This window comes from Symsagittifera roscoffensis, chromosome 8 (assembly GCF_963678635.1).
Source record: "Symsagittifera roscoffensis chromosome 8, txSymRosc1.1, whole genome shotgun sequence".
NCBI classification, from domain to species: domain Eukaryota; kingdom Metazoa; phylum Xenacoelomorpha; order Acoela; family Convolutidae; genus Symsagittifera; species Symsagittifera roscoffensis.
The window spans coordinates 14,111,985-14,124,239 of record NC_087069.1 but is presented as its reverse complement, the minus strand read 5'-3'; the positions used below and the strand labels follow the sequence as shown (position 1 = coordinate 14,124,239).

The window sequence follows — 12,255 nt, the reverse complement described above, 5'->3', positions numbered from 1 at the left end:
TCATTTTTTGGAGGGTGACTGTGAAAAGCAAAATCGTTAAATAAATATTGAAGTGATTGATCCAATTTTTCAAGAAAATTTTGATTTTTTCTTTTTGTCATTTTTATTTATCATTTCCCGATAATATTTATAGTATCATTGTTTTTTATTTAATTTATCATTGTTTATCACTCTGTCTCATCACAACACGCCCAAAAACGACATTAACTTAAGAATGAAAAACAGTTGGTTAATCTGGTCATGATTTTTTCTCAGTATGAAAAGAAAAGACATTGTGTAAAAAAGTTGTGATGGAAAAAACTTTGTTTGAATATTGGAGTCATTTTGAGGCTAAAAAAACTGACTCGTTTCGTTTTTCCTCAAAGTTTTTTTTGTTTTCTTGAATTTTTGTAATAAAAGCCTTTCAATTTTGGTTTTAAAGTTTTCGTTTCTCAAATAATTTTGAGTGCCACCTGTAAAAACTCAGTATCTGTTAGTTTTTGCAAAAAATATCCTCTTTTTTTTATTTTTCATCTACGTAATTTTTTTGACAATCGGAAATGTGTCAATTTTGGACAAGTTCCATTTCTGAAAATTTATAATTGGCATTTTTGGTGAATCGAGCTGCCTACGAAAAAAATTGGTTCATCAGACTAGTGCCTGTCAAAAAATACTATGTACACAATTCAAACCCAGATTTTTGTATTTTTTTCAAAACAAATATTGATTATTCCGCCTTGATTCCGATTTCTTTGGAAAAATTCAGAACCCTATCCTAATGCCGTTTTTGACGGACCTATTTTTTGCTGCTTTCTCCTAATGTAAAAAGTAAATCATAAAATTAGGCCTTCAGTCACAAGGTTTACTTGAACTTAAAACTCGTCTTTTTTCATAACTTTTGAATGGTTCATTATTCTGTCTTATCGACTTTTTTATCTGCGAGTTATCTGTGTTTGTATCAAAAGATAAAAAAAAATCTAATTTTTTCGCAGAATTTTTCAATACCTGGCCAAACGCTGAAATTTTTGTATGGCAAGCGGATTCTGCAACAAGCAAAAACATTTGAGGAATCCGCAACACAATTTGCAAAATCTGCAATAGTTTATGGACGCCTCAAACGATAATAATATATGTGTAGAATTAAATTATTCTGTCGCAGAATCCACATCTGTAAGGATAATCCTCTAATTGTAAGCGGGATTCCTCAAATTGAAATCGGAACCCGCGAATTGGAAGAGTAATCTGCCAATTGTGAGCAGATTCCGCAATTTGTAAGCGGAATTCGCTGAAGTTAAGCAAAATAATCCGCGTAATCCGCTCAAGTTTGCGGGTTCCAGAACAACCAGGTATATTTGCTCGTTGTGGAATCTTCGACAAAACTAATGAAACGAAAAATTTTACATTACACGTATTGGAATCCACGGAAATTTTGCGAGTGGAATCCACTTATATTTTGGAATAAGTTCAAAGAGTTGTCTCTAGATTCGGTTGATCTGCAGACGCTAAAGTGTACGCTTCTCCAGTAGACATTATGGGCTCGTAAACAGTTGATCGGCTATGTTAACTCTGATCTGAACATTAAGTGTTAATTGCTTCTTTTGTTTTTATGGAACAATAATCGTTACAAATTTTCCTTCTCTACTTTAGGTTGGTCGTACCCCTCTGCACGTGGCAGCCATGGCCAACCACTTGGACGTTCTGAAGACTCTGGTCACGCCCGGATTCGACTGGAACGAAACCACACTGGACTCGGTTAGATTTTTTACTCAATTTCTTCTGGTTCAGGTTTTAACTCAGATTTTAGTCGAAAGCCGGTACGTTCCCCCAGTAAGGGATTCGACCCCTGACTTCCCAAAAGGTCCCCCTTTGGCATTATTTCAAGACCTCCATTTACGACTGGCTGACCCTAAAATTTTCTAAAGACCCTTAGGCGCCTCTATTGACTAATGTTGAGAAGCGCGCCGAAAAAAAAAACGCGATTTTGGTTACAAGGGTCTTTACTTTTTCAGCCCCGTTTCGCAATTTTCAAAATTAGAAAGTTAAACATGGTTTGATCAACTGCTTCAGTTTCGTAATTCAAGGCTTTCATCCAGATTTGGGCGATCCTTGTGCTTGGGGCTCCTTGCTAGTTTTTTCCCGCAATTGAACGGTGACTGCTGGGCAGTTCCTAACATTTTCCATATATTCTCTCATTTTTTAAATTTAAGAAAAAATGCCCATATTACTTTTGTGAAACACGCTCGAGTTGAAAACCTAATTGGAAAATCTATCTAATCAATTCAAAATTGCACCGTTAGTCTTTTTGAGGCCTCTTAAGAAGATAATCAAATTTGCCTTTAGCGAAATTTTCTTTCTAAAAATACCTCTTAAAGCTAAGAAGAGAATTCGATTGTTATCTTTTAGACTCTCTTCAATTCCCCTGGTGTTAAGAGCTGACTTAGAATTCTTTCTAATTTCATTTTTTTTATTTTTCTAAATCAGCATATTCAAATCAAAAATCAATCCGTTTATAACTGTCAAAAATGAAGACGTAAATAACCTAAATTGCATTAAAGACGAGTAGTTCTACTATACTGAAGGAAGCTGTTGAAAAGGCAAAAATCAGATCAAAATTTTGCTAAATCAAGATATAAATTTTTTACAATTTTTTTCCATTTTTGAAAATAATAAGAAAAATTTGACACAAGCTGCAAAAATAATTTCACGAGTTTATCATTGTTTACTGTTTTTTCAAAGCCAAAATAAAAAACAGTTGTCGAAAAGAAAAAAATCGCCAGGCTGAAGCGAACATTTCTTTGAAATTGTTAGAAAGCATGAAAACTCGTTCAATCAAAAAGGTCTCATAAAACGGAATTTTTTTTTCAGTTTTAATCAAATAATTTTACAATTGTAATCAAGTACGCTTAAATTTTTAAAACGGAAAATAATGTTCCAATTGTAATGTGACCAACTAATTTTTTTTAAGCTTGGTTGTACGCCTCTCCATCTCGCAGCCATTCACGGACATTTGGAAGCCGTCAAATTCTTAATAAAGGAAAACTGTCCAATCAACTATCAGAACCAGGTAAAAAATCAGTATATTTTATCAGCTCGGGAAATTTATCGAATAAAAAGTCTATGTTTATATAATTATTGGGATTCTTAGAAGTAAGAAAAATTATTGATAAAATTGTTATGATGAAAGATTTAAAAAGATATTTTTTTCTTTTTTAGTTTGGCAACACAGCTCTACACGAGGCGAGTTTCAGAGGACAAATCAAAATAGTCAAGTATTTGATCCAAAAGAAGGCAGACAAATCCATCCAAAACCAGGTACGCTCACATCTTAAAAATAAATAAAAAACAAAATAATAACAAAAGAAAACAGAAGATGCAATAATAAATCACCCCGCCGCATTGTTATCTTTGATTATGCGTGCAATATTGGTTATGGGCGAAAGCCGGATTTAAAGTCTGGGTGTTTTGTACTGAAATTTGAATTGAAATTAAAAATTTCTTTGATACTTCAAAAATACTTTTGTTTAGAATGTATCAGGTTTTATTTGAAATTACAAAAGAGGTAGACAAAAAAACAGGCTAGACAAAAAACGGATCAAATTAATTTAACAGATCGAAAATAGCCGCAAGGTTGCGAAAAACATCAAAAAGGATTAATGAAGCGGCAGAGTTTTGATAGAAGATCACTTTTCCCAATTGATATCTACTGGGAAAACTAATTTTGTATCGCTGTTGAACCGCTGTGATTGAAAATTCTGTTGTCTTCTCTGTTTCCTTGCAATTATAATTTTTCTTCTCAGATATTTTGGTTTTGGCAGAACGAAAAACAATCAAAATCATATAAATTGAATTGATTATTACTGCTTATCAATTTTTTGTCATTTAAAATAGAAAACCGAAAATTTTAGGACACAAAGAAATCTCTCTTGAATCGAAAAAGTGCAATAATTTACGTAGCAGTCAATGTACTTAGTTAAAAAGTATGAAGTTATTTGTTCCTAAAAGTTTATATCGTTTAATTAATCGAAACATCAAATAAAATAAGTCTCAAAATAAGTCTAAACTTTTCACTGACTACTCTCATTTTTTTCTTTGTGTAGATTCAATTTTTTCTGTTATAACTTATTTGAAAACATATATTACTAATCAGGATGGTAACCTGGGAGTGCACCTGGCCTGTCAAAGTGGACACCTGGACGCAATCAAGGCACTGCTGAAGAGTGGGTCTGATCCCAACTGGAAAAATGCGGTGAGTAATTCAATTCACTGATAGTTATGAATTATGATTTTTTTAAATTAGCATCAATTTAATTTAGTTTATAATACTCAGCAAACACGTAAGATATCATGATGTGTATAAGATATCAAGCAGACGTAGGTTTTTCTGACGCAAAGCTAGAAACGACATTTAGTCATCGCATTTTTCAATGAAATCTTTTACCGGAAAAAATCCCATTGTCAAAAAGAAATCTTAAAGTTATAGATTTTTGAAGAAAAATTGTCATGAAATGGGATTGATAGTCACAGTTATCATGAGTTAATGAGATGAGTTTAAGACTTTACTTTTTAAATGAATCGACCAAGATATATATTTTTTGTTTTTTAGGTAATTTTTGATAACGTCGAGCTTTCTAACTTTTCCATGACCACCAAAGCTTCCAAAATGCAAACAAAATATACCTTTTTCAAAATGTTTTTTTTTGTCTTCCCGCGGTGACCTCCATAAACCGAAAATGCTTATCATTCAATTCCATATATCATATGTGTGGAAAAATGCTTGCCATACAATTTTCATACAGTTTTGTAATCTGGTTGAAAAAAAATCTAAGGTAATTTCTGCGGCTGTTTGATTCTAATAAAACCGTCTGGTGATAAAAAAAACGATATTTTTGTTTTTTGCAAAAAAAGGCTTATGATACAATTCCCATATATTGAAATTGTATGACTAACAAATTTGTATGACTAGCAAAAAGTTTTTTTTTTCAAAAGCGCTGAAAACTCCTTATTTCTTGTATGGCATGTTTATGTATGTCTTGATTAATGTTGATAGTATTAAAATTCAAATTTTAAAAATATTCATCGTTGAAAATTTTAGCCAAAAATCAAAAGTTTGTTAATTTCGTTATATCATTTGTCAAGTACAGGTCTAAGACAACAGGCCTACGTCTTTGGTGCTTCTCAGTTGCGTTCAGTTTTCAGAAACTAAACAAGAAAAAAATCAATTTTTTGATTTATGGAAAAACACTTGTCATACAATTTTCATATATGGAAAAATGCTTACAACTTTCTGTATATATGGAAATGTATGGAACTGTATGACAAGAATTCATATATGGAAATTGTATGATAAGAAGTTTTGGTCAACCCGTTTTTTTTGGCAAAATGGCATCGTTGAAAAACTTTTCCGAAAAAAAAACTCTAGGTAATTGATTTTATTTGAAAAGCACTAGATATTTTTTTCCTGTGCAATTTGGCTAAAAAAATACCTTGTTTTGCGTTTTTTTTCAAACTAATGATATTTTTTCTTAAGGGTTTAATTTTTTCTTGAAACTATGATAAAATTTATGGCGTTTGCTGAATCTTCTTTTCCTATTTTGGCTACTTCAACGAGAATTCGTATCGAATAAAATGGAGAACCCCAAAGAAATTCTTTTAATCGTGATTCAGACTTCTTAGAAAACATAACGAAGTATTCAGTGTCAACAAAAGTCGCCTGAATTTCACGAGTTTTGGTACCATATATTAGATAACACCTTCATTTATTCTTTTGCAAATTATTAACTTTTCTACTAATAATTTTCTCAGTTTATTGTTTCTATAAAATAAAAACGACCTACCCTCGAATGAAAGAATCAACAGACAACTGTTCAGTTCTCAACGGAGAACCGTTGCTTTACCCTTGGTTAAGAACTATATGCAATTTTTTGGTCGTTTTCTTGGCTATGTAAGGTTGTCATCCCTACAGCAATGGACACGGTTTCTATATGAGAGACACGGATCATAGAGGGCCTCGACTCTCTCACTTTTTTTCGAAAAGAGATTTACCACTCTCCCTCCTCTATTTCAATCGATCGACCTTTATAAAAAACAGTATTTTCAGAAAAAAAACAGAAAAAATACAGATATTTATGTATTCGTTGGTGGCAATTTTACATTCTTGTGCACTTGAAAATTCGTTTAATAATAATGTTTTTGTAGATATACGTTTTTTATCTGAAAAAGTCAGCCAGAAAAGCATAAATTCCGAAGTGCAAGTACAATAAAGTTTGAGACAAATCAACCTGCACTATTTTGCAAAATTTTTTTAAAAAGTTTTTATCAGCAAATTTTTTAAGTTGATTTGTTTAAAACAGCATGCATAATATTTTTGTTATCATCTTTTTAACATTTTTAGCAAAAAAGGACTTTTTCAATAGCTACATTTACTAATTTCCGACTTCTTCTCAACGTGAACACAAGGTTCACAAAAGTACACAAAAGTTCTGTATTCAATTAGCTTGTTTTGAATCTGCAAAATTTTAAAAGAATAAACGAAATGTCATTATCAATTTTGAATAAACGAAATGTCAGTTTGAATTTAAAAAGTGACGCATGATTCGCCGAAATTAATCATCTTGTTTTTACATGTAAACAAAAGAAAAAGTGTCTGCTGCTTCCATTTTTGTATGAGTGAAAAGAAAGATCAAGGAAAAATTTCACGTCATGGGTAGGTTGTCATTGTTCTAAAAGCAACTAGAAAGACGAAAAAATTTCCTACGAAGGTTTTAAAACAGATCGTTTTTCACGTACTTATAAGCAATTTGAATAAAAATTATAAAAGAAATTATAAATTGCGTAATATTTAAGCTATTTTCAAACGCAAGTTCTGAAGTATTTTTGAATAATCCTGGGAAAAAAATTGCAATCGAAAATTTGTTTTCTGTTCAGAGATTATTCGTCTATTTAGTGTCCATTATAAATTATCTTGCCAACACCACCAACCCGCCGTCGGGCTAATAGCGGGAAAGCGTCTGCTCTAATGGGAAAAAGGGGAGGAGCTATTTGATTTTCAGTGGGTGTGCTGGGAATAGAAATGGAATATGAAAATGCCAGAGGCAATTTTTTTCACTTTTCTTACCAATTTATATCCCACATAATACCATTTACCACATGCGCAATCAGCATAATCTTCGCAATGGAGCATGCTTTTAGACTTAGTTCTCGTTTAGGGTTAAAATGAGTTATTATAAATGGTAATTTGAACCTAGCAGCAGCTTTTAGCGGCTTTGAAAAATGGGGATAGGATAGCTATACTGAATAGTCAAAAATGGAGAAAAAAAATAGAACCAAATACCATCTCATATTTTGTTTCGTTTGTAAATGGATGGACTATATTCAATTAACATATACATCTTTAATCCAATTTTCCTCTTGAAAAGTTGCCCCTTTATGCTAATTTTATTCCCGTTGTTTTTCGTTAGTCAATGGTAAGAAACGAAAACAAGCTAAAATTTAGGAAGAAATTTGGAACAAAACTGGAAAAAGCTGTATTTTCTTTTTCACCGAAAAAATGGGCTATCTGTTGTTTATTTTGAGAGCTGTCAGTTTATTTACATTTTATTCGATTATAGACATATTTCATTAAAATTGAATGCTTTTCCTAAATACCCAGGCTAGCCGTCTAAATTGATGAACAGCTCGTTATAAATTATTTTAAAAAACTAACCAGTTATATATTTAACCAATCTTTGTACACAGCATTTGGGACACAGGAAAACAATGTGAAAAATTGTAGTCATTTACCTGAAAAAGAGACCTCTGCATTGCACGGAATACGTACGCAAGTTACCAATCCCGTTTGAAGCTCGATCAATCAAATTGATCTATTGGGTTTTTCAGGGTAAAAACTTAGTCAGTAGATTAGCGGGGGATACATTAATATTAATTCCAAGCTAGTACCTTGTTGTTTTGTAATTTCGTTTTCTACGTAATTTCGTTTCCTATAATTGATTTATCTGCGACTAAAATTTGCTGTCGCAATTTGGTAAGTAATATTGGTAATTTTGAAAACCAACTTTTTTGAATCGCTTTTGAAAATTGGACAATTCAGCCAACAAATATCCGATCTGATTAACCGCAGACCACTCGGTCATTTTTATCCTGACAATCATTGGGTGATCCAATTACCAAAAAGGTAAGGTTATTGTATTGAACCATGCAAAAAACTTTGATGTCCAGAGTTCCAGAGTTAATTGAAGCTAGTTTTGAACGCAACCGCAAATGCACGTATAGCGTTCAACCTTATCAATCAGTCGCTTATGTTTTCAAGTGAAAAATTGTAGTAATTTTTTTCGAGCTCTCAATTATTTTAACAATCGGAGAACAACCAATCCGTAAAAAGACAACAATTGCTATGATGCAATTGGTATTTTACCTTTAGCTAAAGTGTAAGCAGTCTCGTCGTAGAACATGAGATGAAATATTTATGCTCACGATGTTTTTTTTAACTAACCAATTTGTTCTTTTTTAATTAACCAATTTTGACAAAACTTTTGGTACCAGCTAAAAAATGTTAACGCCTTGAGGTCATTTAGAGGAAAAAATTGTGACGTTATGGCGATTTAAAATTGCCAAATTGAGGCAACTGATGGGCGCAAAAATTCCTTTTTCCTTTTGATGGGTAGCAAAAGCAAAGAAATATTCCTTTTCAGAAATAATTTAAAGATTAACCAAGTTCAAAGCAAACTGATTGATCTAAAAAAAGGTATGAGAAGATGCAACATGTTTTAATTTTGTTGTAGTGAGAAACGGGATCAGTCCTCTTTCTGCTTCTTTTTCTTCCGACTTCCGAAGAAATGACGGAATAATTGTGCTCCAGGTGTCTTTTTCTCCAGAATTAGTTTGACTTTATACTTGGTTGTTTTGAGAGTATTTTTTTATTCAAGTTTTGTTTTCATGAGCTCAATATTAAAAATAAACTATACTTGTTATAATTGTGGCGGCTTAATTGCGGCCTAATTATTGCCAATTTGGCCAATTTGGGACAAATAACGCGCAATTTCTTAAGCTATTAATGCTTAAGAGGAGATTATTTCTGTCCTCGAAATTGTTTACCTAAGTTGAACTGAGGCATCTTTTCGGAGTTTTGATTTCAATGCCTAATGCAAAAAATATCTCTTTTAAACTTTATATAGCCGTGTGGGTTTTAAAAAATCACCAAAAAAACTAAAAATTTTTCAATATTTTTATGGCTTCGCCCTTATATTAGAAGGCTTGTTATGCTTCATTTAAGACTTTGAATTGCTTAGTATTTCAGCTGCATTAATATTACTTGTGTGTTTTGTTGAGTTTATTGGTTTACACAATAAGAAAACTAGTTTCATTACGAGGCCCTTGTATTTTGCAAATTGCAAGCGTATTTAGCAACATGCTGATAAAAAAATCTGGAATCCGCATTGTTCGAGTTTTTTTATTTATCTCCAATGTTTCGGTATCCACAAAAAAAAAAAGAGTTTGAACACTGTATTGTTCCTGAAACAGAAAAATTTGCGGAATCCGCTACAAAAGTTGCAGAGACCGGAACAATTTGTGAAATCCACAACCAAATAAAATATATCTGTATAGTAGAGTTACGCTGTTGCAGAATCTGCAACTGTAAGCGGAATCCGCGAAAGGTAAGCGGAACCTGAAAATTGTAAGTGGAAAGCGCTTTTTTTTGCGCAATCCGCTTACAACTTTTGAAATTTACTTGCACTTGCGGATTCCGGAACAATTCGCTATTTTTGCTTTTTGCGGTTTCCGCGACAAACTAATGTGCCGACAAAATTTACTTAACACTTATTTGAGCGTGGAAGCCACGAAAATGTTGTAAGTGGAATTCGCTTACATTTTGGAACAAGTTTAATGACTTGTATTTTTAGTTTCTGAGTTCCAGAGCCCCTACAGACACTCAATTTTGCGCCTATCCAGAGCAAATTTTGGCCTTGTAATGTTGTGCAAAACAAACGCAATGTATACATTTTTTACAATTTTTTTTTCTTCACACGCGAGGAAACAAATTATTGTTTAAAATAAATAATCCTTCAACATTTAGAGTACAGTTTTGCTGCATAAAATCAATCGCAGAAAAAGACTCCTCATTTATAAATCGAAACAGTTAAAAATGGTTTTTTCTATGCCGTGTCATTTATACCATTCTAGATTAGAGACTCTGTCATGACATTCAACTTTCCCGAAAGAAAAAAATTATCCTCGTCTTTGCGAAGAGAAAATATCCATAAAACTTCAATGTATGATTGCGCTCAATTTAATCTACACTTAATGAGCAAAAAAATCTTTTTCATTTCAAAATTTGACGACAGTTTGCTGTCTAGAAACATTATCTAATTTTATAATTTTCTAATTTTTTATCTAATTTTTAAATTATCTAATTTTTTTTCTTCTAAAAGGACCTATTTGTTTCAAAAAGTAGGAATTTGTGTATTTAAAAAGTAGCAATTTGAAAATATTTTGACAAAATTAAAATTTTTTATCAAAGCAGTAATAATCGGTTTTTAAAATTCCTGAATACTTCAAGCCTTGTTTTTCTGCTGATGCTCAAGAATTCTTTTTTAGTGTGGTGATACGTGTCTACATATCTGTGTGCGATACAACCAATTTGCTGCCTACAAATTCCTCATCTCAAACTCATACTGCAAATTCGAAGAAACTAACTCGGTAAGATTGTGTGTTTTTTCCATGCAAAAGGAGTTATTAGAGTTTTTATGCACTCTGGATGAGTTTTTCTTTACCAGCAGTGCAGGAAAGCAGTGGAGTTCAAGTAGCATAAAGAGTGTTTAAGAGGAAAAAAATGTCATTAAATTAGAATTCTAAATGCAACGTTTTATACACAAAGTGGACAACTTTGGCGAAGTTTTGAGCTTACCCGCATTTAAGAAAAGTGAAAACAAATCGGTTATAATGGATTTTCGTGTCCTAAAATGTTGTAAATATAATCGGTTCCCATGTTACAAAATCGATTTTTATTCATGGAACTCCAATGCGGACATTAACAATTCGTTCATTGGAACTGTCTGCTATGGAAAAATATCCTCGTGATGAACTGTTTGTTTTCGTTTTGATTCAAAAGAGACAGTCATTTGACGATTTCAACGGCTGTGGTATTGGCAATTTTTGTGCATCCAAAAAAGATGCATCAAAAATTGATGAATTACACGCGTGCACTATACAAAGAAACGTTTTATCTCAAAGTGCCAGTTAAGGTATTTGATTTTGTTTCACTCTGCACTCTTCGGGAGTTTGTTTCGTTTTGCCATCCGTTTTTAGGCTGAGCTGGAAAACGATTATCCGTCTGAAACGGATATGCGACACGTTTAAACCCGACACGTTGATATTTAGAAGTCTTAAATGACATGAAGCCGCCACACTTCCGTTTGATTAGTTTAATAAATTCCCGATGTTATGTTGGTATATTGTTCTGTTTCAATTTTTGAATTAAAAAATGTAAAACAAAAACGGATAAAAATACAGGAACTCAAATCGGAAGAATAAGTGTTAAGCCATGTCATTTCTGTAGTTTCTGATTTTTCTGATTTCAATGCCTCGAGTTTTCTTTCAGGAGAAGAATACACCACTGCACTTAGCTGTACAGTATAACCGGAAGGAATTCGTCACAGCTCTTTTGGAGGTCGGAGTTGGCGCTGCTGCTATCAAAAACCAGGTCAGCTACATTTTTTCTCCACCAGAGTTTGCAAGTTAAGATGATAGTATTTAAGCATCTATTAAGCTCTCAATTAAGCTTATTTAAATCTTAATAATAAATTATTTCAAAACGATATCTCCCGCACCCAATTTTTGAGTATAATAATTGAGTATATGGTACTATTTTAGACAGTATCTATAAAACTTAACAAAGCTATTATAATTGAATTAAAATGGAGTATGAGGGTCTTGCATCTTAAAGCGATATGTCCGATTTTAAATCAAATAATAAAAGATAATAAGGATATTCAATAGTTTTTTTGCCCGAAAGTTAGTCAAACAAGGGCAAAAACGATTCAACAACTTCAAAACTTGACCGTTGTTTTCGCAAAGCAGGCGTTCAAGTATTAAATAAGAAATTCACGTGGTTGAAAAAGCGTTTTTTTTTTCAGTTTTTTCTTTTCGTTATTTTCCTCTTCTTACTTATATTTTTTATTTTTTAAATCTTAAAATCCCCAAAATTTTCAGATTTACCTTTACCCATTTACGTATCTCAACCGATAAATACCCCGAGGAATTTGACCTGGCCTGTTTTTTTAA

The 12,255-nt window shown here is 32.3% G+C and overlaps 1 protein-coding gene across 3 annotated transcripts in view; it reads left to right on the top strand.

Annotated features, from left to right (window-relative positions):
* Positions 1-12,255, top strand: part of LOC134852854 (uncharacterized) — a 55,841-nt gene that overhangs the window by 9,674 nt on the left and 33,912 nt on the right. For all 3 annotated transcript variants that reach the window (XM_063868687.1, XM_063868689.1, XM_063868688.1), the window contains exons 2-7: positions 1,627-1,731; positions 2,945-3,043; positions 3,193-3,291; positions 4,127-4,225; positions 10,570-10,671; positions 11,573-11,674. In XM_063868687.1, the coding sequence (XP_063724757.1) occupies positions 1,627-1,731; positions 2,945-3,043; positions 3,193-3,291; positions 4,127-4,225; positions 10,570-10,671; positions 11,573-11,674 (606 nt within the window). The remainder of the gene's footprint in view (positions 1-1,626; positions 1,732-2,944; positions 3,044-3,192; positions 3,292-4,126; positions 4,226-10,569; positions 10,672-11,572; positions 11,675-12,255) is intronic.